Genomic DNA, 27,792 nt, shown 5'->3' on the forward strand with positions numbered 1-27,792 from the left:
AATTCACAAAACTCCATGCTCGAGTATGCTTTATGTTGGTATTTGGGCGAGAAGCAGAAACTTTGGGGTGCTGCTGCACAGGTAATATCTTCTTGATTATAGTCAGTCATAAATTTAATATAAAGCATAGCTTTGGGGCTCCCCTCTCATTATTTCACCTTATGCATATAAGTATCTGATGCATTATGTGCTAGGAGGCATTCAAGATGATTTATAGAAGCTTTCTAGGTTAACTTGTAGTTCGGGTGGACGTGTCTTTTTGTGCTCATAGAATTTATATAGAGGTAGATGGGTTGTTTTATGTACACTCTCTGTCTTTCAAGAATTGCTTTCTGCTTTGTTATATTGACATAGAATTTATATAGAGGTAGATGGGTTGTTTTATGTACACTCTCTGTCTTTCAAGAATGCTTTCTGCTTTGTTATAGATTTTTTTTTTTTTTTTTTTTTTGTTTCGCACCTGTTTGTGTAATTTAATTGCAAATTCTGTTATGTTCTGTCTTAGGAGCTTTTGTTTTTGCACATACTTCTTTATGTTCTTGAGTTTATTATGTATAATGACATCTAAATATGTTGCTACAGGTTTTGGGACTGCTGATTGAGGTATTGGGGAAAGGATTTTATAGACATGTCAATAGTATCTTACCAGTGGCTCATCGCATCTTACAGTCTTCTATAGAGGTAATCGCTGACAGGAAGGTTGACTTTGCTGAATCTGTTATTCCCCATTGGAAGGAAGCATACTATCTTTAGTTATGCTAGAAAAGCTGATTCATCAGTTCCATGAGTTGTGCTTTGCTGGGGATCTCGAGGTAAATCATCAACAATTTTTTAATGCATATAAGGATTTAAATGGAAGTATGCATATTTCTTTCCTTTGATTCAAATACACCCGTATGTGTCATTGCTTTCAATTTTGTTTGTTTCAATTCATTTTATTCCTCTTTAAAATGAAACCAGTTTCGTAAAAAGCTTTGTCATGAAGAAGCAGTTAAGATTCGGTCTATTCATTTGATAAACATTTTGATCAGTCTCATTACTGTTTAGCTCTTTTTTTTTTTTTTTAAAGCATTTTTTAAATTACTAATAAGAACATGTTTTAGTAGAAAGATAATGTTGGATACGCACATATTTTTAGCTGATCGTTGGGAAAGAACAGTTTGTGTTTCAAATCAGGAATTTCATATTCCTGACCGTCTTGCTTGAACAGAACATTTTTTGCTAACACTTGGAAGCAATTTGTCTTGGCCAACAAAAATTCTTAAAAAGAATTTCCTTTTTAAAAAATTAGCAGTATTTTTCTTTTTGAAATTTATGCCAAATCGACTCTAAGCCTCCATGGTCCTCACATATAAGTGCACAAATTTCAGGTTATTTGGGATGCAATATGTCAGATGCTTTTGCACCCACATTCATGGATACGCAACAGATCGGTCCACCTCATAGCTCAATACTTCACACATGTAGTTGATGCCTGCAAAGAACATAATCAAAAGTCTTTGGCAAGTTATTATCTTATGAGTCCTAGTAGACTATTTCATATAGCTGCTTCGCTTTGCTGCCAACTTAAAACAACACTCATGGAGGGTGCGGATGCCAACCTGATGAACCAAAGTGTTGTCTTTGCCGTTTGCGGGGTCCATTCTGTGATGGGAAAATTGCACCTGTAGATCCTTCTGCATTCTGGTCTTCTCTTGAGCAGCATGAGAAAGACCGGTTCCTTAAAGCTTTTGACTTGCTTGATTCAAAGAAGGGAAGGAGCTTGTTCTTACCTCAGACATCTCCTGTACATGAACAAAACAACCAGCAGAGTACAGGTAGTATCCAACATGTTCTCGTCTCAGCAGTGCTCAGGAAAATGGGAAAAATTGCCCTTCAAATGGAGACTTACCAGGTTTGTATGCAAGTTATGTAATTTCTTTTTTTTGCCCCTTCGTTTTGTGTGTATTACCTTTCTCTTGACAGATGTGCCTACTAGCGAAATTACTTTGATTTTTGAGTGCAGATGGGAATAGTCTTCAACAGTTTTAAAAGTATAATGTCACAGATTAGTCAGGATGACTGTCTGCATTATGCGTCTGAAGTCTTGCTACCTCTGTATAAAGTCTGTGGAGGACTTGCTGGCAAAGTGATCCCTGGTAGGTTCCTTTCTTCCCTCCTTTTAATTAATCTGGAGAAGTAGGAAAGCAACGGAAATTCCATTGTTTCTTTGTATATTTTACTTTTTCTCTGCGAGCCAGACTCTCACTTTCAGCTTAAGTGATTCTGAGTTTATCTTTTATTGAAAGAAGCAATGCGTCTAGAGTGCAGGCATGCTTGGTCAGAAATTCTGGTGGGAAAGGAAAAATCACGATTTATGGATCCTTTTGTCTTGTTTTGTTATGCGTTGTTTATTGTTATTTAGTTGATTAATTTTATCCTCATTACCAGATAATATGAAGCAGTTAGCGGAAGAGAGCCTTGAGAAAATGCAGACCATTTTGGGGACTCAAAACTTTGTGCAGGTGTACAACCTTATCGGGAAGAAGCTAAAAGCAAAGAGAGATAAGAAGAAACAAGAGGAGAAGATCATGGCTGTCATCAACCCGATGCGAAATGCCAAGCGCAAGATGAGAATTTCTGCCAAGAATCGTGCCAATAAAAAGAGAAAGATTATGACTTTGAAAATGGCCAGATGGATGCATTAGTTTATTTCAACTTCAAGGTTAGTATTCTTTTGCAGGTCATGTGCAGCTCCCAGTCTTAGGATAGTACTAGTTGCGCATTAAAGCAACAGCCTTTTTGTTTCGGAATAATTCTTACGATCCTTCTATTGTATATTCTATTATTGAGTTTCGGATGCTTGGCCCGCTATATACCATTGCGTCTATTCATGTAACCTCATGCCCTGAGCATTTCATCAAATATGAAATGAAATTTCTCTTCTTGATTTTTTGAAAACACAATTATCCTAAGTTTTACCATGATCTGGGCTTTCTTATCCCTTACCATTAAACAAACCCGAATCTTAAGGTGATGATTATAATTATATGGGTTAAAATCCAAATAAAAACTAAGCAGTTGATAATATAATTCGTCAAAGCACATTTAATCTCTTCAATTCACGTATTTTTTATTTGATTATTTGATTTAAAAGTCAATAAACTTAAACTATTTAATATTATTAAAAACCCATCATTTGGGAAGTAACTAGAAATTTGCCATAGGCCAATCACAACATATTAAAAATGTTCCGTATTTCTTGAGCAGTATGAAATATATCTAAATAATGTTGAATTATTGAGGAAGTACTTAAGATTTGGATATCAAACAGGAATATCCTCTAAAATTGACAATCTAATAGGGATCATAAGTTTATTTATTAATATGATACTGAAAATATGATGGTTACGTGGTCGCATGTATGTGTCGATGAATTCAATTATCCCACGGCAATTCAGGGCCCACGCGACACGGATTATTAAATCTAATATTTGGTTGTCCTACATTATCTTCCCCTTCGGAAATTATTTGCTCTCCACGTAAGCATATGCTCTTTTTTTTTAAAAAAAAATTGTGATCTTTTAATTTTTATCTGAAGCCTGCCGGCCGTATCTCCTTTCTTTTGACGACGTCACGTGATGCCCATGTTCATGTACATTTAACTTTTACTTTGACTAGTATGCTAACTCTGATCCTAAGCCTCATTTATCATTTCCGAACAAGATTTTATAAATAGGATTAGAGGTAGTATATAGTTTGGTAGCATCTAAAAGAGGTTAAATATTACTAACCTGGTTTTAATAATAAGAACTAGTTGACTAATTTGAGGAGATTAAGAAAAGAAGTTGAGTTAGTTATTTGTAATAAATATATATTGTCTTTCTTAAAATATTCTTATTAATTAAGTGTATTGGCTAAAACTACCATTGTTAGAGGGACTACCTTAAAAAAATGCATAAATATGAGAGACAAAGTGGATTGAGGTCTTATATTTAGAACTAAAATAAAAGTCAAATAAAATCTTATACTACCTCCGATCATTAATATAAGACCTTGTTTGACTTTTATTTTGGTCCTAAATATAAGACCTTAATCCACTTTGTCTCTAATATTTATATATATTTTTTAAGCTAATCTTTCTAACAATGGTAGTTCTAACTAATACTTTTGATTAGTAAGGATATTTTAGAAAAGACAATACATATTTATTATAAATAACTAACTTAACTTCTTTCCTTAATTTTTTCAAATCAGTCAACTGGCTCTTAGTACTAAGGAGAGGAGGTAGTAGGTTTTACATTGTGTCAAAGTTAAAACTTTGTACAGGTAGAGGGGCGTTAAAAAGAGACGGAAAGAAAAAGATGTTAAGCTCCTGGTCAAATGTGCAATATTATGTTTGAAGTGGTTAAGCATTGGGCATGAAATAGCAATTAATTGTTTGAAACTTTACTGTATTTTGAGTCGTTTATATTTCTTAAATTATTTACTGATAAAATAATATCAAATCGATGATTAGGCCGTACATCAAATCGCACATTATTGGCAATCATACAAATGGAGTGTCTTATAAAATTCTTCAACCTCATTTATATTAGGGAAAATTGCAAAAAAAGACCTTGGAATTGCAAAAACGCAGATAGGGACCCTTGACAACTTCACTTTGGGTTTTGACAACTTCAGGGCATATTATTCTTGTCAAAACCCAAAGTGAAGTTGTCAAGGGTCCCTATCTGCGTTTTTACAATTCCAAGGTCTTTTTTTGCAATTTCCCCTTTATATTACTTTCGAAATAATTTTTAACATTTATTCTAGTCATAAATATAAGATCCTAATTTATTATCTCTTACATTTATCTATTTTTTCAAAATAGTCATCATAGTAGTTGTATAGGTTAAATGTTCTATGAAATGATAGTTCTAACTACTACACATTTACACCTATATATTATAAATAACTAACTTAATAAATTTATTTAATCTAATCAAATTAGTTAACTAACTCTTATATTAAAAAAATACTACCTCCGGTCCTTAATATAAGACTTTGTTTGACTTTTATTTTGATCCTAATTATAAAACTCTAATCCACTTTGTCTCTTATATTTATATATTTTTTTCAAGGTAGTCCCTCTAATAATAGTAGTTCTAGTCAATAAACTTGATTAACAAGGATATTTTAGGAAAAACAACACCTATTTATTACAAATAACTAACTTAACTTTTTCCCTTAATCTCCTCAAATTAGTCAACTAGTTTTTATAATTAGGATTGGAAGCAATATATTACAAGTCACAACAATTGCCAAGCGTGCATTTAGATGCAATATGAAACCAAGCATGCGCCTAATCTAGCCAGAAATAATTAAAGCATGTTTGGACATTACACTTGCGTTTAACTTTTTGAATTTGACTAACAAATTCTTGTGAGAAAGAGAACCTTTAGCAGAAGTTTTTTTTTTTTTTTGGAAAAATAACAATTAAATACCTTCTGAATTTCAAATGACAAAATAACAAATAAGGCATCCAAATAAATAAAACAATAAATAAGGTATTAGGTACTAATCTGGAATTTTGATTTTTGGTCTCAAAACATGTTGCAAAACCTATTGACGAAATAGTAACTCTCACTATGAAAGTTGTAAATCTCACTATGTGTTTTGTAAAATTCAGCGTGGAATTGTATTATTTTTTTACAGAAAAGTTGCCCAACTTCTCAAAACAGGTTGCAAAACCCATTGACCAAGTAGTAAATCTAACTATAAAAGTTGTAAATCCCACTATGTGTTTATAAAATTAGACAAAACTTGCCCAGCCCTTCAAAACAGATTGCAAAACCTATTAATGAAGTAGTAACTCTCACCATGAAAGCTGTAAATCCTACTGTGTGTTTTGTAAAATTCAAAATCAAAATCCCAGATTGGTACCTGATGTCTTCTTTGTCATTTTATTTATTCGGATGCCTTATTTGTCATTTTGAAATTCAGAAAATATTTTATTGTCATTTTTCTTTTTTTTGGTTGCTTGAAAGTTGAAATGTAGCCTACCGATTTTATATGGCATCCCATATAATTAAAAAGGTGTTTTGATATAAGTGGTGAACAATTTCTTTTTACATATACTTTTGTAAAATTATTTCTAAAAAACTAATACAAGCACATGAACAGACCAAATTTAACTTCAGATAAAAAGAAATGGATGATATGGTTGGGGGTTCAAGGCATGAAGAGGAAACAAGCTCTCGATAACGGCGGTGGAGATATGGTGAAAAGGGGGGGAAAACGGAATCAATGTTCCTCAATAGTTTCCTTGGATCATAATCATTATCCGAGAGTGAGATTCGAAGCCAACGGTCTGGATTATGCATAGTCCCCGTGTGAATCCATTAATATTGGGTGGCATAATGGGATCCGTCGATTAAGAAAACGGCTAAGATCACAAGCGAGTAAGAATATATATCAGGGAAAAAAAGCAGCAAATCTGGATCCGCGGAAAACTTGTTAAATTGTGGCTGTATTTTCCCATTTGTTCGTGGGATGCATATGTAACGGACTTACCGTTGCGTCTTGCTCCCACCTCTGCGTTTCTCCTCGTGCCCCTCTTCCACCACCCGCCCTGCCCTTCTTTCTCCGACTGGCCTTCGTTCTTCCTCCGCCTCCTCGCAACAGCTACCTGAAGAACCCTGCTCCTGTGGTTTTCGATTCACAAATGCGTTTTTCTCTTCTTTTCGGCTTACTGTTTATCGCTTGATATCTGTTTGCAGGGTGCCAAGAAGGTATGCTCTGTTTGTCAATCCTACCTTGTTTTGTTTTTGCCCTTTTTGGATTCTTACTTTTCATTTACGTGCCATATTTGAAGAACTTCTGCTCATCTTGGCGCTGCCTGCAATCTTCGGCGAAGAATCTTTGGGTGCTGTTGTTCTTTTTTCGTGATATATGGGGATATCGTCTGACAACGTAAAAGGCCTTGTTCTCGCTGTGTCTTCGAGCGTTTTCATTGGGTCTAGCTTCATTATCAAAAAGAAGGGTCTCCAAAGGGCTGGGAATACGGGGAACAGAGCAGGTTCACCTTTTTATTTATATATCTATTTTTTTTTTCATTTTCTTGCTATCTTTATTAAACACAAAAATTTGCCCTCATTTTCCATTATTTCGTGCTCTTTAATATAATCAGCCTCTGGAGGCCATGCATACCTGTATGAACCATGGTGGTGGATGGGAATGATCACAAGTAAGTGAGTTTTAATCGTCACTGGTTTTTACAGTATTTTATTACGTCATGTGGCATTGCACAATATAAGGGTGTTTTCTGTATTTTCCAGTTAACAAGTTCTATTATAAACAGATTTCACGCTTTTCTTCTAATATTAAAAGGTTCAAGTGTTACCGTAGCTCTCGTGTTTCCAATTAAGTAAATTGTTTCCTTGCGTGGCCGAAAGACAAGGATGTAAAATTTCCCTATATTAAGTTCAAATGAGTGCCCGCAATCATATTCACTTGTGGCCTCTGAGGGGTTGGACTAGAGTTATAGAAACAGTTCAGTCCTTGAAACTTTTACTTCTCTGACTGAAGCTGCGCGCGGGAAGATGGCTATTTCTATCATTTTATTACACATATATAGTGAATTCCTCCTACTTCTTTATGTAGCATAAGTTATTTCTGGTAAGGTTCTGTTCTTGAAATTTTTATATTGTTGCTCAAATAAAATCAGAATAGTCGATTGTTTTTTTTTTTAATGTAGACTTTAGATGTTGTTTACTTTTCCACTTTAGATGTTGTTTACTTTTCCAAGATGAGAGGAAATTGAGAGATGCAGTGTGAAAGAGGAAGTATTATATTGCATTGCCTTTACTTTGTCCCCCCACCCTACAAGACTATGCATGAAGAAGACTACTGATATACACAAAATCAAACTTCACTACATGTTGATGCCAAATGGATCCTAGAGATTTTCAAGAGATTAGCTCAATTAATCCGGAGCGGATTTCTTATTTTTTCTATAGATAGAGGATAGCTATGAATTATAAACTTCTAATCGGTTCCAACATGTTTGCATGAAGTACTGTGCGATACCATAAACTTATGTTTCTGGTCAGAGGCCAGGTGAAAAGGTGGAGAAGTGGTTATTACGTGTTTGAGTTTTATTGTCAATGGAAAAGATTCCAACACCTTTCGAAGTGCTAACTGCTATCAGAATTCTGTAACCGTAAACATGTCCTTTGCTTCTGAACAACTGATGCACATAATATTGGAAGGACTAATCCTATGGATGATGCTAAATTCTGTGGTTATGTTGTTTCTAGTGATATTTGGGGAAATCGCCAACTTTGCGGCTTATGCATTTGCTCCTGCTATACTTGTAACTCCTTTAGGAGCTTTAAGCATCATTTTCAGGTAACCAACGGCATTCCTCACAGTAAACTGTTAAGAACCCTTTCTTTTTTTTTTCTTTCGCTTTGACCAATTGTAGATGTGCATTTTCAATCCTTACCTTCAATTGGATGCGCCCATCATGAAAGAAAACATTCACAATGCGCAGTGCAGTGCTAGCTCATTTTATCCTCCGTGAGAAATTGCACGTGTTTGGTCAGCTTGGATGTGCTCTGTGTATGGTGGGCTCTACAACTATTGTTTTGCATGCACCGCATGAGAGAAACATTCATTCTGTTAAGGAAGTGTGGGAACTCGCCACAGAACCAGGTATATTTTGTGCCTTATTTTTGTTTTAACAACTTCTTTTCACAATTAACAAATTCAGTTAGGTCCGTAGTATACATCTATTTCATGCTAAATCTAGCTAACAGCAAGAAATTGTTCACGAACAGGCTTTCTTGTGTACACTATTGCTGTTGTGATTGCTGTTTGTGTTCTTATTTTCTGGTATGTGCCACGTCATGGGCAGACGCATATGATCATCTATGTCGGAATATGTTCTCTCGTCGGCTCTCTTACGGTACGGATTAATTATATTTTTGAAGTTCACCACGTGTCATGGCTACTGCCGGAAAACCTATCCTCCCCTTGTTTTAATTTGTGCAGGTTATGGGCGTGAAAGCTGTAGGAATAGCGCTGAAGCTTTCATTTGAAGGGATGAATCAATTCAAATACTTTGAGACCTGGTTTTTCACCTTGCTTGTGATAGGATGTTGTCTTTTGCAGATTAATTACTTGAACAAGGTAAGATGCATCATATCTATTAGTTAACAGTTAGTTAATGGATTGTTACTGTCATTATGCTACGTCCACAGTCCACAATTGATCAGGCCAGGTAGACTGGAAACCAGTAATATGCTAGAGTCGTGGTTTGACTTTCAATTTCATTTTGGAATAATTTTTGCAGGCTTTGGACACCTTCAACACAGCTGTCGTATCACCAGTTTACTACGTGATGTTTACAACATTTACTATACTAGCCAGCGTAATCATGTTCAAGGTGCGTGCCTAACGCTCATTACTACACACTATTAGTTAGCATTCTCACTCTGAGCTAGTTGGTGGTGTTGTTGGATGAAGGAGTGGGACTCACAAAATGCATCTCAGATAGCAACAGAGTTGTGTGGCTTTGTGACAATATTAGGGGGCACCTTCCTTCTTCACAAAACCAAAGACATGGGGTCCAAACCCACGGAACCCAGTACTCCTAATGAAAGTCCTGCCATCTCGTACGAATCTTTCACACGAGCTTAGATAGCCTGAGAGAGTTTTTGAGCCAGTCTTTGTTTCTCATGGACCAGCAGCAGAAGCTAGTGTTATAGAAAGGACATCTGATGAAAGGTTTTATTAAAAAGAATTGAAACCGCAGGGCCAGAGTGGCGGGGACAAGAGAGAGAGCACCTTGTTCTCTCTATCTCCCTCTCTCTCTCTAAAAATGAACAGGGAAAGAGACATCTTTCGTGTTCTTGTACAAGACTTCAGCAGCAACTGTCTCACAAATGTCTTTAGGGATGTCGATCACAACATGTCATTTAGCTCTCCTCTAGTCCTCTTTGTGTCTTTTCTCATTATTCTTCGTTTTCTCGAGGGATTTGAACTGAAACTGGCACGTGCGCGAAGGGCTGTTTTTTTTTTTTTTAATAATTATTTAAAGAAACAAAGAAGCCGATGCAGCGCAGCAAAGGGCTTCATTTTCATGCGTAATCATTAATAAGAAAAAAGAAACAAAGTAGAAGGCATAATAAAACTATCATATAGAGATTTCACATCACCTCGTCCGGCTCGTCGCATAGGGACTAGACTAAACTGTTTGTCACTGAACCAATTATGAATCTATTAACTTGTTAACTAGCAAGCAATGAATCTCCAAACATATATGTGCCAAATAAAAAAAAAAGATTAACTATTGATAAGTCTTACCTATTTGCAAACATAGAAGTTTAACACTACATCCGGTTCTAATCATAAGACCTTGTTTATAAAATGAATCTTAAAAAAATAATCAGTTTCTTTATTTAGGATTTATTTTTAATTTTCCCAATCTTATAAATGCTTATATTTTTTTATTAATTAAGTAATGCGAACTTTTGGTGTCTCTTCCATTTGTGTAATATTTTAAATATTCCGTGATTATTATTTCAATATTTTTAATTACATTACATTTCCTCTTCTATTTTCAACCAGAACCAGATTTACAATTTCAAACTCATCACCACTTTCATCTTTACCATGGATTAATCAAGAAATTTGGACATATGGAAGTAGGCGATGAAGAAATTTCCAATGACAGAATTATGTGGAAGAGATGCGATGGTCTGTGTCTCCACTATTCCGTGATTAGGAGTAATGAAGCAATAATGTAAAAAGGTCACAAGAAATTCTTTTTAATTCTTCAAGATAAATAACATTTTTGAGGGATTTTAGATTAAATATCTCTCTGTATCGGTCCTTCGGGCTAATTTTCTCCTATATTTATTTACCAGTGTTTTTTCAATTGCATTTTACGCTCACAAACCTCTTTTTCTGTAAGAAATTTCAATAACTAGAAATAAAGGATTGCTACAACATAGGAAAAAACCGGAATCGAACCTCCGCGGCCAGAGCCACGAACAATCAACAACTCCGACAACGCAGCAAACCACCCAAATTACTTTTATTATATTAAATTAGATGGTTCTGTGGAAATATCGCCCTCCCGATTCCTGCTCGAACCTGCATCAATCCCTCCCATATCTCCCCCCGTTTCCTCGAGAAAGTCACTCTTCAGCACTTCCGCTGCTCCTTCTTCTTGCTGCAAGCGTCACTTGAGCTTCTTGTGATTTATTCACCATCACAGAAGGTAAGTGCCATCCATTTGCTGCTCTCGTTGTTGGTCGTATTGAATTGTGGTGGTTTCATTTCTATTATGCTATAAAATTCTATATCCGATAAGCCTGTTGTCTTCGAGGAGGATCCTGGGGTCGGACGGTCGGTTCCCGATGGTGCCTCCAAGAAGAAAGAAATGGACCGAGGCTGAGGAAAAAACCCTAATTGATAAGTATGGCGACATGGTTGCTGACGGAACACTCGCCAAGATGAAAACCCGTGAGAAAAAGTTCAAACCCATTGCTTGTTATGTCAATTCGGTTCACCATCTTCGCGATCCCGTTGCCTATCCCTGGCAGTGGACTTGGAAGGATGTGTCCACTAAGGTCCAGAACATGAGGCACCAGTATTTACTTGTCAAGCAAAAAATTAAGAAGCCTGAGTTTTCGTCAATGGAAAACTCTGGTGGGGATTCCAATGGGAATGAGTTTGATTGGGTTGAGGGTCTTACCCATTGGTCTAATTTTCTCAGGTATAAGGAGGTTTTCGGTGATGTGGCTCTTGGTCATAGTAATAACAATGAGTTAATGACTTTGGCAAATGGGGATCGTGAAAATGGAGCTGGGTTTCTGGGGCACAGCGGGACGATGGATATCATTGAGTTTGGCCAAATAGGTCATTCAGGGGAAGGGGACTTCACGGCTGGGATTGATGGGGTTGAGAATGAGGTAATGAATTTGGGTTTTGATTATGATGCTGAAGAAGGGGAAGTGAATTATAACGGAAGTGATCGATTGAGGGAAGATGCAGACAATGGTTATGTGTATGAAGAAGTGGAATTGACTGGGTCCAGCTTAAAGAAGAAGAGAAAGGTGGTGAAGGGGTTGGAAAAGAAGGCATGGAGGATGCTTGCAAGCCAACTTGGTCAATTGAGAGAAATGGAGGCTCGGTTTGAGCGACAAGAGATAGACAGAGAGCGGGAGAGGCAGAGGAGGGAAAACTTTCGAATTGAGCTTGAGAAGCAATGGGAAAAGAGACTGGAAGAAAGAGAAAAGGAGAGGGAGGAGAGGGAAAAAGAAAGGGAGAATTTGAGGAGGCAGAGAATGTCTGAGTGGGAAGCTATAGAGAAGGAGAATGAAGTGATAGAAAGAAAAAGAAGAGAAGCAGAGTTAATATATGAAAGGGACTGGGAGGAAAGAATGAATAACAAAAGGTTAGAATGGAAGAAGAGGATTGATGATATTTTAAATCAGCACCGTGCCGAAATGGGCCAGATGCAAACACGCATACTTCATGAACAACAAAATCTTACTAGCCAATTGCTTGGTATCTTCTCACACTGGACTGCCCAACCTGCTGGTTTATCTGATCATACTAGTGCTAGCAACCATTATCTTTCACAGATGATGCAAAATTTGCATCATGTAAATGGTGTAGTTCACGGTGACACTAGGGTTGAGGGAGATAATCAAGAAGATCAATTCATTGTTGATGGATAATGCATCTCCTTTGTTGCTTGCGGCTACACTTGGCTATCTAGGGTCTTGTGTTATGGTTACGAGAAGTAGCCGAAAGGGCACAGATTTGCCGAATGCATTATCGAGTATATTCTTCCATTAGGTGAGACTGTACACATCTAGTGTATCTTGTAACTTGTAATGGTTTTCTAGTCATTTTTACTTATATTTTTATGTAACTACCTCTGTTCTATATATAAAAGAAGGCATTTAGTTCTCTGTTTTCTTTCTTTTTTGCTTTTTTATCTGTACTGAGCCTGAAATCATGAGCGTAAACGTCATTTTGTTCGGTCTTTTAAAATGCTTCTGTTCAAACTCTTTATTACGCAACAACCATAACGCACCTGCAGATCCAAGAACGGATTTTGTAAAATCCGTTGTGTGCAGGAAAACCTAAAATCTCCTTCAAACTAGGGCCAAGTTGTGTAACCCCTAACATGTGTGCTTACATTGTGCCCTCAATTGATGCTAGACAAGACATTGTGGTTCTGGAGGTCCCAAGGCTGGAAAAAGAGGCGGCAACCAAGGCCATTAAAGAATGGGGGTCAACCCAGATCCAAAATTACTCACTCACTCTTATGCGCCCATGGTGTCAACATGCCCGGAGCTGATTATCAGCTTGCCAAGCTCTTGGGCCTTTGCCCGCCCGTGGAGCGATACATGATGTACCAGCAAGGCTGCTTCACCGGCGGCACGGTGCTCTGGTGGGCCAAAGACTTGGCTGAGGATTACCAAGGAGCCCGGGTGCTCTGCCGTCGCGTTTCGTTGGCCCAGTGATAACCATCCTGAAGGCCTTGTGGGCCGATCTTTGTTTGGTGATGGAGCGGCAGCGGTCATTGTGGGCTCCGACCCGATTCCACGAGTTGAGAAGCCCATATTTGAGATAATATAGACGGCCCAAACCATAGTTGCTGACAGTGAAGGGACTATTGATGGGCTTGTTGGGGACGTTGGGCTTACGTTCCACCCTCTCTTTGATGCTTGCCCAGAGCATTTGAGATCACTGGTGAACAATGATTGTAGTGGAATTAACTCAAGACATTTTGAATCTGGTAGCCCTCCTTCAGTAACAAAAAAAATGAAAAAGAACATTGAGAAGGCCTTAGGGGAAGCATTCAGGCCATTGGGAATTTTGATTACAACTCCTTTGGATCGCGCATGCAGGTGGCCCGGCCATCTTGGACCATGCGGGCCACCCAACATATTCTTACTGAGTACGGGAACATGTCCAGTGCTTGCGTGTTGTTAATCTTAGACGAGATGACATGAGGAAGAAGCCGCTGAAGATGGGCTTAAAACTACGGGTGAGGGGCTTGATTGGGGTGTCCTGTTCGGATTTGGGCCTGGGCTCACTATAGAGACATTCGTGCTTCATAGTATAGCTTAGGGGTGGGTATGGACTAGACTGGATACAGTTTGTTATCAACTCAAAGTCTGGTCTAGTAAAGATCTCAGGCTGAAAAAGACAGTCTGAGGTCTGGTCCAGTCTAGTACCAACCTGAGGTCGAATTGGACTGGATTTGGTCCTCTGGACTGCTTAGACCAGTCCAGGCAGTCCAGAACCTAAATTTATTTTAAAAATTTTTTTTTTTCTTCAATAGGATGCAAGATTGTAACTTACTATATAAAATTTTGCAAATATTTCAATTCAAAGTTCATCAAATTTGATCATTCCCTTTCAATTTCCCAATAATGTCATGTTTTATTAATTAATCCTCATTAATATAAATCTTATATTGTAGAAAATATATACGCATGCTCTTACTTAGAAAGTTAATAGATAAATCTTGATTATTTGAATAGACAAAAAACTTATATAGAAAAATTAAATCAAATTAAAATTATATAAATAATAATTAAAAAAAAACCGGGCTAGACTGGACTGGACTAACTGGTCTGAGGCGCTAGTCCCTAGTCCAATCTAACCAAATGAGACCAATCCGGTTTAGTCTGGTCCAATGTTATTTCGAGCCAATTTTTTCTGAACTAAACTGGATCACGTTTGCTTGGGTTAGACTATCGGGTTTTTGCACAACCCTGGTACAACTCTCTAAAATGTGAGATTATTTCCGATCAAAAGATACCCGTACCTAAAAAAGTGTTTTTTAACCAAAAAAAAAAAAAAAAGCTTGTGTTTGCCACGTACAGCAGCATCCTCACAATTCTTCTGTTTCGTTAAATTATACTACCTCCGGTCCTAATTATAAGACCCAGTTGACTTATTTGGAGAGATTAAGGAAGTAAGTTAAGTTAGTTATTTGTAATAAATAAGTGTTGTCATTCCTAAAATATCCTTGCTAATTAAGTGTATTGGCTAGAACTATGATTATTAGAAGGATTATCTTGGAAAAGAATGCACAAATATAAGAGATAAAATGGATTGGGGTCTTATAATTAGGACCAAACAAAAAGTCAAACGGGGTCTTATATTAAGGACCGGAGGTAGTATTTGTTTATTTTCAGAAATGCTTCTTCAGAAGCTGAATAATGTTATTTCTTACAGTCTAATTTTCATTACAAATTTGTCAATCAATTCTGTAAGCTGCGAGTGAAATATGTAAAGGGATGATGTATAACTTGAAATTTTGTACTGCAATTACGAATTCTCACTGAAAGATTTTAATTTGTGGAGTACAATTTACCTGTTTCTGTAATTTTATTATAAATTTTTTTTAATTGAGATGACAGCGAACTTGTGAAACATTATGAAACAAATTAAAGATGATAATTAAGAAGAGTCTATCGTTAATAAATAAGTATTTTAATTCAATTGATTGCAATTTTAGTACCAAAGAGATTTTTTTTAAAATCAAAAACAACATTTTAGGTGGCAATAAAAACCCAATTTAAAATCACATTTCATATAATTTGAGATAAAACTCTTTTCATATATTTATTTCATATTTTATATTTTATAAGTCACAATTAAAATACTATTTATAAGTCCAAAATGTTACTCCCAAATGATCATCTTCACAGCCCGATAAATAGAACACAAATATCTCTTTTCACATATTTATTTCATATTTTATATTCTATAAATCACAATTAAAATACTATTTACAAGTCCAAAATGTTACTCCCGAATGATCATCTTCACAGCCCGATAAATAGAACACAAGCATCGTAATTATTTATGAATTAATTAAATTCATAAATTTATATATTATTAATTTGAATGAACTCTTTTCCATGCTTGGCCGTTAATTGATGAATCGTTCAATCATCAGGTGTGCCGGTTCAAATTGTTATGAATATTGGCTAATACACTTACGGAAGTATGCTTGAGCAAAAGGAAAGATTTCAAGAATATGAACGAACGATTGGTGATTCAACAGACCAAAAGCAAATAGACTCTAGAGGCATGTACAATCTGAAAGTATCACAAATATCAATGGGCCGAACTATCTTCGGCATGAAGGTCTGACTGCATCTGTTCTATCAGTATCTTTTCAATGGCATCCACGAAGCTTGGTATATTTTGCCGAATATGAGAATCTGATGAATTGGCTAACTTCTAAAGAGTCAAAAGCCCCACGCCAAAAGAAAACACGAGAAGTAAAAGAGAGAAAAAGTCAGTAATCTTGACCATTTCCAGTCGACAAGATTATGATCAGCAGTCAGAATAGCACTAGAAGGCGTGACAAAGAAGATTCAGAGATGTCATCTAGAGGAAAGACCACCTATCAAGTATTTGAATGCAATTAACAAGGAGTAGTTAAATAAATCATACCATGCCAAGAGCTTATAACTCACATGGCACCCCACACCTCCCATAGAGGAGATTGTGGTTTTCATACCCCATGTTGCTAGAATAGAGGTGGGTGAGTGTGTGATGGGTGTGTGGGTCCCCTCCTCTATGGGAGAAGGGGGTGTTAAATTGTCTAAATAAAAATAAACAAAAACATTACATGAGACCGGAAACAAAAAAAAAAAAAACGATGAGCAACACGGACACAATAATTATGGGCAGATTTTGAAGCGTTTCTGGCTATCAGAAGGCATGAAAACGACATAGTGGTATTAGCTACTCTGATTTCAGTAGGTCTAACAGAATAGAAAACAGGAATTCTCTGAGATCAAAACTCAGCACACTAAGAATACCCTTTTACAACCAAAAGCAAGAACAAAAATTTCAAGGAAATCATTAAAAGGAGGGAGAAAGGAAATGATATCGCTGACCTCAACTTTGCAGAGAAAACTTAGAGAAATTTCCTTCAGATTATCTGATCCCGTGAGAGATATAAGCTTCAATGGAGGACCATACAGCGGCCAATTTTGAGATACCTTTATGAATGCATCAATTCCTCCAGCGACATGAGCCACTATAATTTCATCTCTATCCAAGTATTCAAGCGAATATCTGTAGTCGAACATAAAATGAAGTACGTTTCAAATCATAAGGTCATTGTATACTAAAAATCGATCAAAAGAATTAAGAGCCAAATTTTAAGTACACTAAAACTAGGCTTGCATCAAAGGTCTCACCTTAATTTGTTAGCATCCTTTACTGCAAGACGCCTAAGTGAGCTAAGTATAACTCTATCTTGCACTTTTCTTATAAGCCACTGCAATGAAGAATTGCTGCACAGTAAATACAGCACAGTGAAAATAATCAGATCTAACTTTCGCAAAATCTGACACAATAGAAAGCATTTTTTGTCCTTCACTCCAATTCTTTTTTCTTTTTCTTTTTGTGTGAGTTTGTGTTTGTAGTTGTTTCACTGAAGGAAAGTATTTGTTTATACTTTATAAAGCATAAAGTTGAGACTTGTGTTAGGGTAGTCAACTTTCTTTGAGGTCATGATTTTTTTTTTTTTAAAAAGAATAACCAGTACGACTCTTATGCATAATGAGATCTGATTTGGTTAAGAAATTGAAAACAAACGTTATCAGCTGATACATATATTTAAATACAGCATTGAATTGACTTGATTATAATCTTATTATCTTATAGGGAACTGAGAGAATGATAGCCAAGAATCCATAGATGTAAGTTAGGGCAGCAAGGAATGGAGCAGAAGCGAGGCTGAGAAAAAGAACAGAGCAAACCTGAGAGATTTTGCAGTATCAACAATGTCGGTCACATATATATCATTCGGAAAAACCTATATAACAAGGATTATAAATTAAAATTGAAAATAAATGGAGACCAAAAATTTAAGGCAAGACTCTAAGGAATGAGTATAATCATATAATGTCACAAAAATAAAAAGTATAACCATATCACACATCCAGCAAACATAAATTCAACATGCTTTGTCGCTCAGCAAGCCCAAAAGGCTTTGCATGAGAGCATGTCAAAGATATGGATAAAATCAATCCCAAGCTTTTACAAACAACTCAAGTTTTTGGGGCGACAATCCTTGACAAATGTTTAACACAGCCACTTACAAAAGCAACCACATATGTTTTGATACCTGAACATTCTTTAACTTCATAGTTCCTTCTAAAACTTCGATTAATAACTCATGGTTCACTTCAGTTGCATCAATGTTTGGCATGTGGGTTTGTAATGACAACCTGATGCAATTCTCATCAAATGCAAGCACTTTTAAGCCCATCAGTGCATCCTCAATCTGATCCACCATATCAAACCTAAACAAAGGAACAAGGATAAGCATGTCAAGATGTATACAAGTATCTAAAGTGTACGAGGAGGCGGACAAAATTACCAATTGACCAGATGCTTAATATCCTGCAGAGACTTGACATTTGACTTCATTTCATCAATCTTATTATCAAGTTCTAATAGCTGCCAAGAGGAAGCAAAAATTTATTCTTTAGAAAGAATTAAAAAAAAAGGAAAGTCATAAATGCTAATTAACTACAGAGAATCACTAGAATAATAAGAACCAGAACAACAGATCACCGATTGTTTAGTCAATATATCTTACAATCTCATACAATCCTCAAGAAGCAAACAGAAAAGTAGTATGATTAGTTAAAAAGACCTCTAAATTATCGTCTTCATGTGCAGTGGTCAAACTTGACTGGTTATCGTCTAGCATATGAGCATCAACACCTTCACTTGCCCTTGCAGTCTTTAGATCCTCGTAATATAATGAACCAAAGCCAAAATATGATTACTACAATGAAAATCTCATATGCCTCACAGGCAAGATTTCAACCAAGACTGGAAAAATTGACATGTTTATTGTACAAAATCACCAATTGCTATAACAACGCAATGACTTAATCAATCAAGCACAACTTGAAGTAGGTTCACAAAGTTCATCTAAATCATTGAAAACAGAAAATGGAAATATAAAACTATATGATCAGCACCAAATCCAAAGTAAGAACAAAAGAAGCCAGAAGGATTGGTATTATGACCATACAGTCAACCGCTGTCATTCTATAGGTAATTTGGATCGTTGGTGTAAATATAAATGTTTGGTATTCTATCTAAATTCTGACGTCGCTTAAATAATTATTCACTTGTAAAGAGGCATATTTATAAATCAGCAAAGCTATTACTTCTGATTGTTTATACTGTTTGGCATCTGTTTTTAGACGCCAACCAGATGTCAACCCCATACATTAAACAAGTCTGATAAATCAATTACACTGTTCATGGCTTATGAATAGTGTAGCTTGTCAAAAATATGTATTTTATATTTTATCCAGAAGATGCTGCAAGTGTATTCCTTTCAAACATCAAACAGAAAATTTGATTCCTGAAAGCATATCATTGAGAGGATTTCATTTCAATGAAGGATAAAAAAATGCCGCACTAGGTTTCAATTTAAGTTTACAGCTTCTTAGTTGACCAACAAGAGTAAAATATAGTGAATTCACCTTCAATCGACAACTAACCTTTAATGTGGCATAATCTAAAGAGCATTTCAGTTCTTCAAGTTTAGCCTCCAACATGTGTGAATCTGGAAAATCAAGAAAAGTAAATGAATGACAAAAAGAGAGGGGGGGAAGGAGGTTCCATCTCCTGATAGACATGCAAGACACAGTCAAAGGCATCACCTTCTTTCTGCATTTTGGTAAGCCGCTCAATCTCTTTAGCTATATTGGAGCTTTCAACTTCCACCTTGTTATGTTCCTCCTTCAAATGCTCTAAGTAAGCATCTGTGTGAAAACCGACCAACTTATAAAATCTCACCATGAATTTTGTAACTCTCTGCTTCACCTTAATTCCCCCTCTAAGGTTCCACGCGTAAGCGTCAGGGTGAGAATGGAACGACGGAAGTAAAATATCCAGACTCAGATGGCACAAGAAAACACAGCAGTGCTTTCGAAGTCCATACAGCTGAACTCGATTACCAAATTACTAATTCTAGCGGACTCTAATCTATTGAACCGCCTCAGGAAAAAAGCTACAGAAACAAGAACAAGAAAGGCGAAAACCCACTCCTTCAATGAAGGAAACCCGATGGGAAGGCTGCTGAAAGTCATATACTATACCCGCTATACAATTCTGCAGAGAAACTTGTCTCACCAGAAATTCAGAAGAACTAAAAGAGTACTCACCTATATCACCATCTTCTAAGAAACCCACATCAGAGCACTCGGACACAATCTGCTGTATTCTGCTCTGTAAATAAGAAAAACACAATATAGTATTTAGTGACCGGGGAAGAGACAAAGAAAGCAATGCTAATAATGCAACGATACCTCCAATTCAAGAGCAGAATCCTGCAGTAATTTCTCTGTGTCCAGAGAGTTTAATTCAGGAACGTCTTCGCCGCAACACTCGTGAAGCTCCTTTAATCGACTGAAAGAAAAGTATGAAAAAGAATAGCGAGCAAGTAAGAGGAATTGCAGGAACCAAACAAAAAAAAAAACAGAAGAGGGAGAACGACCTGCGAAGGGCGGGGAGCTCCATGGGTGGCAATGACGATGGAATGGATTGAGATTGTTCTGCAATTTTTTATGGAAAATGCAAATAATTTAACTCAGTGGACTCTCGGCTGTAGCGAAATGTCTCTGCGATGTCGAACTGCTAGGGATCACTAGAGGGAAATTTGAAACCGAGGTGACGCACGCTCTAGTTTGCTCTGAGAGCTCGACCAGCGGGTGCCCTTGCTAGTTGCCAGGGAAAATTGGCGCTTTTCTTCTTTTTCTTCCCTTAAAAATTCAAACGAGCCTTGATTTATTTTTTTTTTTTTAAGCTACGATGGGAGGGAGGAGGGTGGACCTTGATGCCAAAGCGCAAAATGACAAAATGAATTGGATTTGGATCCTTCGATTGGGGTTGGTTGCAGGAAACTCATTTTTTGGGCATAATCCCGTCAGTGAAATAGGATTATAGAGTCCATCTATTTCTAATCTCCAGTGAAAATCGAAAAATTGGATCCATTTATAATTCTCCGTTTTTATTTGAACCCAATTGAAAGAATTCAGATTCACGGGTTATTTTAAGACAAAAATAATGTTGAACTTGAACATTGGCTAATGGTTATCCATTTTAAACAGGACCCATTAATGTGATAAGTTATAATTACCATAAAATAAATATTTTTAAAGAAAAAGTCAATACAAACAAACAAAACATACAATGTAACCAAAACAACGACGCAACCATTAAATTCTACTATTATATATAAAAAAAATTATATAAAGATCGATATGAGTATTTATTTTTAAAAATTAGACAAAAATTATGTTGATAACCAACAAAGCGATATTATTTTTTAATTTTATCATAAATAAAATTAGATGGATCATTATACAAACCATGAAATTATTATTATAAAATCTCAATGCAAATCATTATAGAATGAGTTAAATCTACAAAACATCCACTTAATTTATTTTAAGTTATTTTTGGCATTCATGTTGGGATTAAATCAAATTTTGATAACTCTCAATTTTATGAATTGCTTCTTTTTTTTGTAAAATTATGATAACACTCTATAATTGATCGAGAGGTTTTCTTTAACTCTAAATATAAAGTCTCAATTCATTTTATTTTTGAATTTGTAATTTTTCTTTAAGCTATCCTTATTAATGTTGCATATTAGATAATGTCTCGTTAATTGGATAATTTCCAATGCAAGATAATTAAATGAAGAATTTGAAGAAAATTAAATTACAATTTTTAGAAATAAGTAACAATTTAACTGATTGCTTTAATATGTATAGATTGACTACATAACTCGCACATTTAATAGCAAAGGAGGTCCTTTTCAGTTATATTAAAAATTTACTTGAAAACATATAGTTGTACTACATCCGGTTCTTAATATAAGATTTTGTTTGACTTTTATTTTTGTCCTAATTATAATATCTCAATCCACATTGTCTTTTATATTTATGCATTTTATTTCAAGATAGTCCCTCTAATAATGGTAGTTCTAATCAATAAATTTGATTAGTAAAGATATTTTAAGAAAAACAATACCTATTTATTACAAATAACTAATTTAATTGTTTTTAATCTCTTCAAATTAGTTAATTAACTTTTATAATTAGAACCGGAGGTAGTATGTAGGAAGAAATATGGAGTCAGCTCCTTCCACTGAATATCACCTAAAATCTGAAATAGATTTTTTTTTTCTCTTGTGGTTTGTAAACCCGCCTCTAAGTAAACATGTATCGAGATTAGCTAATCTTCAATGGTCGCACAGAACGAAGGGTCTGGCTCGTTTGTGCAGAAGTCTAGCTGTGTGTTGGAAGTATGGTGTTTCCTTTCCTCTCCCAACACAGTAGTAAACTCAATTCTAGTGTCAATAGCCAGTCCTGAGCATCTTCTCTTTATCGCAACACAGGGCAACATTTTTTGCCACACCTTTCTCAATGACAGCAAAAATGATCAGCCCACGTGTTGGGAGTCACTTTTGCATAAAAAGTCCCCTTTAGTAATTACTGAGTTTTTAATATGTTTTTTTATTAAGAAAAGAGTGTTTTATTATCAGACAATTATCAAGGTTTATATTAGCAGGGTTACTATTTTGTACATGGCTGAGTTTTAATTTGTGAGTATCACGTGATAACTATCATAGTTTCTCCTCCTTCCTAAGCCTATTTGGTGACGCATCTATGGTTTCTTTCGACGGTCTCTCAGTGCAATGCAATTGGTTTCTCAATTTTATTTTAACTTAATCAAATATAAAATGAACTCTAATTTCTCCTAATTTTTCCCCATGATCAGCCCTTCATTGTCACCATTTCCCGTAACCTGACAGGTCCAAGTCTCTATAATTGTCTGTTTGCTGAGTGCTGCAGCTCCAGCCCTGCGTAGCCGCTACTTGGAACTCCAATATGCTTTCCCCCTTAAACTTTAATTTGGTGGGGCTTAAAGCCGAAGTCAACGTTTCACACAGTCTCATGCAATGGGGGGCAGGTACGTTACCCTTTTTATATATATCAATAAATTTAAAGAAAAAACCATCTTCACTTATAATTTACATTACAAAATAAATTTTATACTATCTTTAGTTCTAATTATAAGAACTAGTTGACTAATTTAATGAGATTAAGAAAATAAGTTAAGTTAGTTATTTATAATAAATAAGTATTGTCTTTTCTAAAATATTTTTACTAATCAAGTATATTAGTTGGAAGTATTATTTTAAAAAAATATATATAAATATAAAAAATAAAGTGAATTGAAATTTTATATTTAGAATCAAAATAAAAATAAAACGAGATCTTAATATTTAGAATTGAAAGAGTGTAATAAACATGAGGAGGCAGGTTAACTCGTGATAATGTTTTGGCCTCGAAAGCTCATGATAAAGTATATCGTAAATTTTATTAAGGTTCATTCATGTGAAAACGCATTGGAGTTCGTTCCTAGAGTCGGCTTATGTGTATTGACGTTTGACAGAACCCCTTATCTGGTCAAATCTCAGCTTAAAGCAGAAATGAATCTGAGTCCAAAAAAAAAAAAGCAGAAATGAATCTTCAAAATTTGTTTGAAACGAAATTACGTCGTTGACTTTACACCGTGGTGCCTCCAATTAGGACATGGATGTAATAAAGAGGAAAAAGAAAATGCCAATTTTCCATCGGGGCGCTGGGCTGACTTCTGCAAGAGCGGACATCAAAGCGCAAGCATAGATCATAGATGATAGATGGATAGATACATGCCATAAAAATAAACAAGAAAATGGAGAGAGAAAGAGCATTGAAACGGCAAGAAAGAAGGTATTTCCAAAATTGCGTGAAGGCAGAAAAGCAAGGCAAAGGCTGTATGGTATTCTCGATTCAAATACATTCACACATGGAAAGTTTGAACTTGCCATTATTATTAATCTCTCCCTTCTCGTTTCCTTTCCGTTCTCCTCGTCTTCCTAACTCTTCTATAAGACTCTTCTTCTAGCACTTGCCGCCGCTCCGTCTCTTCTCTTCGCCTCTTCTTTCTCGCGACTCGGCTGCTCGTTCATTCCGCTCAGGTACCGATCTTTCTTCCTGGTTTTATTTGTTTATATGCCTCTGAACTGATATAAGGATGACGGACTTTTATAACGTTCTGATTTCTCTCTTGCTCTTTATCTGCCTCTGCCTCCCTGTAAGACACCTTGCCCTGTTACGGACATTTCTTGCATAATTCTTCTAACTGGGTTGTGAAATATTCGAAGAACTTCTAGTTCTCCCCGGACTGAAATTTTTAGCCTTACATTCGTCCTAAAAAAAAAATAAATTTAGCTTCTTGTACGGACCTTAAAAAGGTTCTCGCCACCCACTCCTCTTTATAAGCTCTCAATAAATCTGAAGAAGCTTTTTTTACCCGGGGGGGGGGGGGAAATCTTAAGAAGCTTTGCTTTCTTTCAGAACAGAAGAGGACATAACTTGTAAAATCAACTATATGTATACATTCCATCTAACTCTGGGGAATTCAGTTGAAATGGCGTTCGCTTCATGATTAACTCTGAGAAGCTCATAGAAGTTCTTAGTTTGTTTTCCTTCATCTTTTTGCATTCATTAAGTATAAATTGCAATTCGAAAAGGGTGTTATTGAAGTGTAGAAAACATTAAGGATTAATCATGAATAGAACCATTCATAGTACAGGTATAAGGCATGTCTCTGCAAATAAAAAAATTATAAGCATTTTTTAACGAAGTGAATTGAGGAAATTGAGGGTCAGCTTAAGTCTTCACTTGGCTTACGATAATGCACATTTATGGATGATTAAGGCAGCTAGGATTTGCATTTCCGAGAGCTCAGTTTTAATATGAGCAGCTCAGGACCTCGGGAAGGCCAAGAGGCTGCTAGAGATTTTCAAAATCAGCAAATCGTGGTTTTTGACTTGGACCTCAACCTTCCTCTTCTTGAGGAGAGCCTGGATGCAGCAGCTCAAGGATCAGCCCTTGGTAATGAAAATTTGCAGTTGCAGATAGGTGATGCTGAACTTGATGATGTTGTTATAATATCCCCAAGAAAATTTGAAGAAGTATGCTATCCTTTATTCAAACTTCGGTTCTCGTCAATTCTACATGAAACTACAAGTTGTTTTGAATTTGCTTCTTATAGTAAGCTCTTTTCCTTTTAGGCCAAGAGCAATTCTCGAAGAAAAAATGCTTGTCAAAGTTATGCGGTTATACAAGTGTTTGATGAATATAGAGGAAACATTTCAGGTTTGTTAGATTTTCCGTACATAGTCATTGTTTTGTCCTGCTCGTCTCATCCTGTAGTTTTATCGTATTTAACCTTGGTGGTTGTCCCCTTTTCTTTTCTTTCTTTCTGTCTTTCCGTTTTTTTCTTGGGAAGGAGGCGGCAGTGGGGTGATATTGGTGTAATAGGCTAGACTTGTATGGCGTTAGAAACTGCCCTTTATTTTGATGCTATCCGATTGTATCTTCAGGAAATTTTGTTTAGTCTTACACTTGACTGCCTGTTGTTTTCTCCTTCTCAATCTCCTTCAAATGATTGTTTTGGTTCGAAATACTCTTTGATTTTTTTCTTTGGTTCAAAGGGTACCATTCCTTTTTACCTTATTGAATCTTTCTCTATCCATTTCTCTCCTTAGTGCCTCCCTCTTTGTTTGTGAAGGGAAAGAAGCTGCTGGTCATAAAGCATTTGGTCATTTGTGGAAGTCCTGTGAATGTTGTCATATGACCTTGATAGCAGTACTCTTTCTTCTTTTTATGAGAGGTTCACTAACAGATTTTCCGGGTTTGCAGAAGTGACAGCTGATGCGGTTTGTCACTCTATTAGTGACAACAGACACGAAAATCCACAAAACCAAGCAGTTGTGGACTGTGAGCTGCACCTAGGTGTGAAAGACAGTAGGGTAGCCAAGGTAGCATATGCTGCTTTTCTTTTATTATAGCCACTTATCTCTAGCCTGCGATTGTTTCTTTTACATCTTCAGCATGCAGATAATTGCTGGCAATTATCTATTTAGAGATCATCCCAGATTCTTCATGGACTATATTTTACTTGATTATGGTAATTGTTCAGCTGATGGCCTTAGATGGGTCATTTTAGGCAGCTAACTATTTTCAAGTGTTGAAGTCTTATCTGACTGGAGTTCTAGGAGTGCATCTTCACCTGCTTATTTAAAGTGAATAATGAAGACATTGGACTGCTCAAATGATTAATTTCACACTGATCTCGGAAAACAAGTAAACGAATACCGTGTGCCGTTCCTCTGCTTTTAATTGATTCCATTTTCTTCTTCAAGATAATTCAACTCTTCCCAGCTAAAGTGAACTATGTGCCCTTTAACTGGGAGAAGTATAATTGTGATTGGGAGATGTATAATTGTGATTTTACCAATTTTTCCCGGAAGACTAGTAAACTTATTAGTTTTTTTTTCAAATTCATTTAGCATAGTGTTAGTTCTTCCTTCAGCTGGCTACCATGTATCTGTGCATTTTTCATGTACATTTGATTTTATGACTGCGGTGTTGCTAACTTTGGCTACTCACTCAACATATTAAGAAGCTGAATGTGTGATATTGGTAGTCAATAGTCAAACCAGGAGCCTAGGACAATAGGAAACTAAAACCTATATTTTCTAATTTTAATCTAGGAAGAAAGAGGGGGTGTAATTGCTGCTGTTTCTCGGCCTTATTTAAAGTTTGGTTTGGTCTTTGGTGTCTGACGAAAATGAGATATTAATCATAGTGCCTACTTGTATTTGATCCTTGTGTCTGACGAAAATTGAAATGGATATCATTTGAATTTTATGGCTGATTAATGTTGCTGCTCGTCAGGTGCTGTCTCCGCGTGAGGTGCTGCCCGAGGAACCCACCTTCAGCTGCACAATTTGCATGGGCCAGCTGATTGAAGAGACATCAACTAAGTGTGGCCACATTTTCTGCAAGAAGTGCATTCAGGCAGCCATAGCTGCTCAACACAAATGTCCCACCTGCAGGCGTAAACTCAGAAAGTCTGACATGTTTAGGGTTTACCTTCCAACAGCTAACTAGTGAATTCTCTTTCATAGGAAGATTTACACAGCTTATGATTAGAAACCCAATTCATAGTAAAGTATGATTATTATTGCTGCATTTGGTGTTGGCCAAAAAAGGGGAGGGGGGAAAGACTGCGTTTAGTTACAGGAAAGCGGACTATAGTATACGTACGCAAATTCAATGGCCGGATGTAAATGGGAAGCTGATGATCAAGATTTCTGATTTGATTCTCTTGTTGCACAACGCATTCTGGTAATCAAGTGATTGAAATTTTCTGAGGTCTTCTAAAGAGCACTAATTTTCACTAATTTGTAGCTTTTCTGGCCTATGATAAAGTTCTGGTTATGGTTTGTTGTGGTTAGAATTAAATTCCTGATTCTCTATGTGCACAGGTACATCCTCCTTTATGCGATATCAAGTAAACTGTTACTTTCTTGTCTAGGAGACTAGGAGTTTATTTTTCTTTCATTTTATTTTAGCATTTATTCCATTTCAATAGACTTTCCGTGCTTGTTTGTTGATGTGATGGGGAGACTCCTGTCCTGCGTAGTCTCCCATTAATTTCTTTTTTGGTTCAGGTTTTTGGAATTTATAATTAAAAATGTAAAATGTTAGACTATATTTGTTAAAGCTTGGAGTAATATAAATAGAAAAGAAAATTAATTAGGGAAAATTAAGAAATTATTGAATTCTTTTTGAGTAATATGACGCTTCGTAAGGAAGATAAAAAAAAAAAAAT

General features: G+C 36.0%; 4 protein-coding genes and 1 pseudogene across 7 annotated transcripts; 4 read left to right on the forward strand and 1 right to left on the reverse strand.

The window, feature by feature from the left end:
* The first annotated feature begins 15 nt into the window (after nt 1–15).
* LOC114746536 (uncharacterized) lies at nt 16–2,940 on the forward strand. The gene is made up of 5 exons (XM_028934754.1): nt 16–81; nt 583–681; nt 1,616–1,894; nt 2,006–2,138; nt 2,431–2,940. The coding sequence occupies exons 1-5, from the start codon at nt 16–18 to the stop codon at nt 2,685–2,687; spliced, it is 834 nt and encodes a 277-aa protein (XP_028790587.1). The 3' UTR covers nt 2,688–2,940.
* A 3,582-nt stretch (nt 2,941–6,522) lies between these two features.
* Nucleotides 6,523–10,045, forward strand: LOC114746535 (probable magnesium transporter NIPA2). Its single transcript, XM_028934753.1, has 9 exons — nt 6,523–6,752; nt 6,836–7,039; nt 7,151–7,207; nt 8,280–8,370; nt 8,516–8,676; nt 8,802–8,929; nt 9,016–9,153; nt 9,317–9,409; nt 9,490–10,045. The coding sequence occupies exons 2-9, from the start codon at nt 6,913–6,915 to the stop codon at nt 9,661–9,663; spliced, it is 969 nt and encodes a 322-aa protein (XP_028790586.1). The 5' UTR covers nt 6,523–6,752; nt 6,836–6,912; the 3' UTR covers nt 9,664–10,045.
* A 1,338-nt stretch (nt 10,046–11,383) lies between these two features.
* LOC114746532 (chalcone synthase-like) lies at nt 11,384–14,118 on the forward strand (annotated as a pseudogene).
* Nucleotides 14,119–16,012: 1,894 nt separating this feature from the next.
* On the reverse strand, nt 16,013–20,756 carry LOC114746534 (uncharacterized). Of its 3 annotated transcripts, none has more exons than XM_028934751.1 (12): nt 20,549–20,756; nt 20,361–20,460; nt 20,217–20,280; nt 19,713–19,814; nt 19,551–19,615; nt 18,686–18,775; nt 18,407–18,486; nt 18,152–18,329; nt 17,784–17,839; nt 17,220–17,315; nt 16,914–17,094; nt 16,013–16,248 (listed from the first exon to the last, which is right to left on the reverse strand). In XM_028934751.1, exons 1-12 carry the CDS (start codon nt 20,569–20,571, stop codon nt 16,123–16,125), a joined length of 1,161 nt encoding a protein of 386 aa, XP_028790584.1. In that variant the 5' UTR covers nt 20,572–20,756; the 3' UTR covers nt 16,013–16,122. The 3 variants fall into 3 exon arrangements, with proteins under 3 accessions (XP_028790584.1, XP_028790583.1, XP_028790582.1); XM_028934750.1 differs by having other exon boundaries at nt 19,533–19,615; XM_028934749.1 differs by having other exon boundaries at nt 18,686–18,784; nt 19,533–19,615.
* A 3,006-nt stretch (nt 20,757–23,762) lies between these two features.
* Nucleotides 23,763–27,335, forward strand: LOC114746537 (E3 ubiquitin-protein ligase complex slx8-rfp subunit slx8). Of its 2 annotated transcripts, none has more exons than XM_028934755.1 (5): nt 23,763–24,085; nt 24,828–25,084; nt 25,184–25,268; nt 25,815–25,933; nt 26,853–27,335. In XM_028934755.1, the coding sequence occupies exons 2-5, from the start codon at nt 24,866–24,868 to the stop codon at nt 27,066–27,068; spliced, it is 639 nt and encodes a 212-aa protein (XP_028790588.1). In that variant the 5' UTR covers nt 23,763–24,085; nt 24,828–24,865; the 3' UTR covers nt 27,069–27,335. The 2 variants fall into 2 exon arrangements, with proteins under 2 accessions (XP_028790588.1, XP_028790589.1); XM_028934756.1 differs by having other exon boundaries at nt 24,832–25,084.
* Nucleotides 27,336–27,792: the final 457 nt, after the last annotated feature.

Source organism: Neltuma alba, unplaced genomic scaffold (assembly GCF_004799145.2).
Source record: "Neltuma alba isolate B1F8T4 unplaced genomic scaffold, ASM479914v2 tig00005045_pilon, whole genome shotgun sequence".
In the NCBI taxonomy this organism is placed as follows: domain Eukaryota; kingdom Viridiplantae; phylum Streptophyta; class Magnoliopsida; order Fabales; family Fabaceae; genus Neltuma; species Neltuma alba.